Source organism: Chiloscyllium plagiosum, unplaced genomic scaffold (genome assembly GCF_004010195.1).
Source record: "Chiloscyllium plagiosum isolate BGI_BamShark_2017 unplaced genomic scaffold, ASM401019v2 scaf_13069, whole genome shotgun sequence".
Classification (NCBI taxonomy): Eukaryota; Metazoa; Chordata; class Chondrichthyes; order Orectolobiformes; family Hemiscylliidae; genus Chiloscyllium; species Chiloscyllium plagiosum.
The window spans coordinates 26,661-28,494 of record NW_025215012.1 but is presented as its reverse complement, the minus strand read 5'-3'; the positions used below and the strand labels follow the sequence as shown (position 1 = coordinate 28,494).

At 57.5% G+C, this 1,834-nt stretch overlaps 1 protein-coding gene across 1 annotated transcript in view; it reads right to left on the bottom strand.

The window, feature by feature from the left end:
• LOC122548111 (dynein axonemal heavy chain 2-like) overlaps positions 1-1,834 on the bottom strand; it is a gene marked incomplete at its 5' end in the record, with an annotated part of 27,859 nt that overhangs the window by 13,317 nt on the left and 12,708 nt on the right. Inside the window, one exon of the mRNA XM_043686670.1 lies at positions 56-284. Within this exon, the coding sequence (XP_043542605.1) occupies positions 56-284 (229 nt within the window). The remainder of the gene's footprint in view (positions 1-55; positions 285-1,834) is intronic.

Here is a 1,834-nt window from a genome sequence, read left to right as displayed (position 1 = left end):
GGGGGGGGGGGGGGGGGGGGGGGGGGGGGGGGGGGGGGGGGGGTGGTAGGTTTACCTTTTCTTCCCTGGACAGGCCTTTGCCCACAGCAGTGGTGACCTGCGGCTGGAGAGACAGCAGCGTCTCGAAGAGCCTGCGGGCCTCGGTGATCTCACTGGCCACGTCCGCGTTCGGATGTTGCCCAAAGGCCTCAGGGTGTTCCATGGGAGGCAACATGTTTATGTACTCTCGGTAGGATTCCAGGTCTCCGTCTTTCGGGATGTAGTAGTTATCCAGGATGGAAAGCCTGAATAAAAGGCAAACATTGGGCTTTTAAAAACCCTGTCTGTGCAGGACAGAAGGGTACTTGGGTGGGAGTTGGAGGAAAACATAGATGGCTGAAGAATGAAGGTATTTTTAATGGTTTAAGTAGGTCAGGCATCATAAACGTAAATTCCTTACACACCAAAAACACTTTTCAGTGGAATGACATCCCAAACAAGTCAAAAGTCACCGTCGTCCGACCAGACCATAGGGCTGCTCTGTCATTAGAGAGAGAGAGAGAGAGAGAGAGGCGTCTGGTGGTGGTTTCACCTGAGGGTCACTATGCCTCAGGACAGGGCAGGAAGGTTGAGGAGGTCAGTCCTTGAAAGTAAACCCAGCCTCTACTGGAAAAGAATCCACACGGTTGGTATCACTGTGTATCTCATGCTAGACATCCAGGCAAAAGAGCTACCCTGATATCCATCAGGTAGTAAAGGACAAAAAGATATTATGGGTGCAGACCGTACAGGCTGCAATGAATCAGATATTGTGGGAGGTTAGGGTAGCCAGGTACGGCAATCAGTGGGAAAGTTAGCATCCTCAAGAACAGGAAAATCTCATTGCACAAAACTACACACCAACACCTCCCATTACAGTGTGGGGGAATCGCGGACACAGACCCCCCGTCCTGTCACCGTGTGGGGGAATCACAGACACAGACCCCCGTCCTGTCACCGTGTGGAGAAATCACAGACACAGACCCCCGTCCTGTCACCGTGTGGGGGAGTCACAGACACAGACCCCCGTTCTGTCACCGTGTGGGGGAATCACAGACACAGACCCCTGTCCTGTCACCGTGTGGGGGTATCACAGACACAGACCCCCGTCCCGTCACCATGTGGGGAATCACAGACACAGACCCCCGTCCTGTCACCATGTGGGGAATCACAGACACAGATCCCCGTCCCATCACCGTGTGGGGGAATCACAGACACAGACCCCCGTCCTGTCACCGCGTGGTGGTATCACCGACACAGACCCCGGTCCCGTCAACGTGTGGGGGAATTACAGACACAGACCCCTGTCCCGTCACCGTGTGGGGGAATCACAGACACAGACCCCCGTCCCGTCACCGTGTGGGGGAATCACAGACACAGACCCCGGCCCGTCACCGTGTGGGGGAAACCACTGACCCCCGTCCCTCGGTGTGTTGAGAGCTGATATTGGTCTGACCCTGTGACTCGAGCACTGTTTTGGGATGGTGTTGACAGTGCGTTGGGTGGGAACTGCACTCAGTCTGCAGACTCCCCATACTGCCCGGGCTCCCTGTACTGTTCGGGCTCCCCCTACTGCCCGGGCTCCCTGTACTGTTCGGGCTCCCCCTACTGCCCGGGCTCCCTGTACTGTTCGGGCTCCCCCTACTGCCCGGGCTCCCTGTACTGTTCGGGCTCCCCCTACTGCCCGGGCTCCCTGTACTGTTCGGGCTCCCCCTACTGCCCGGGCTCCCTGTACTGTTCGGGCTCCCCCTACTGCCCGGGCTCCCTGTACTGTTCGGGCTCCCCCTACTGCCCGGGCTCCCTGTACTGTTCGGGC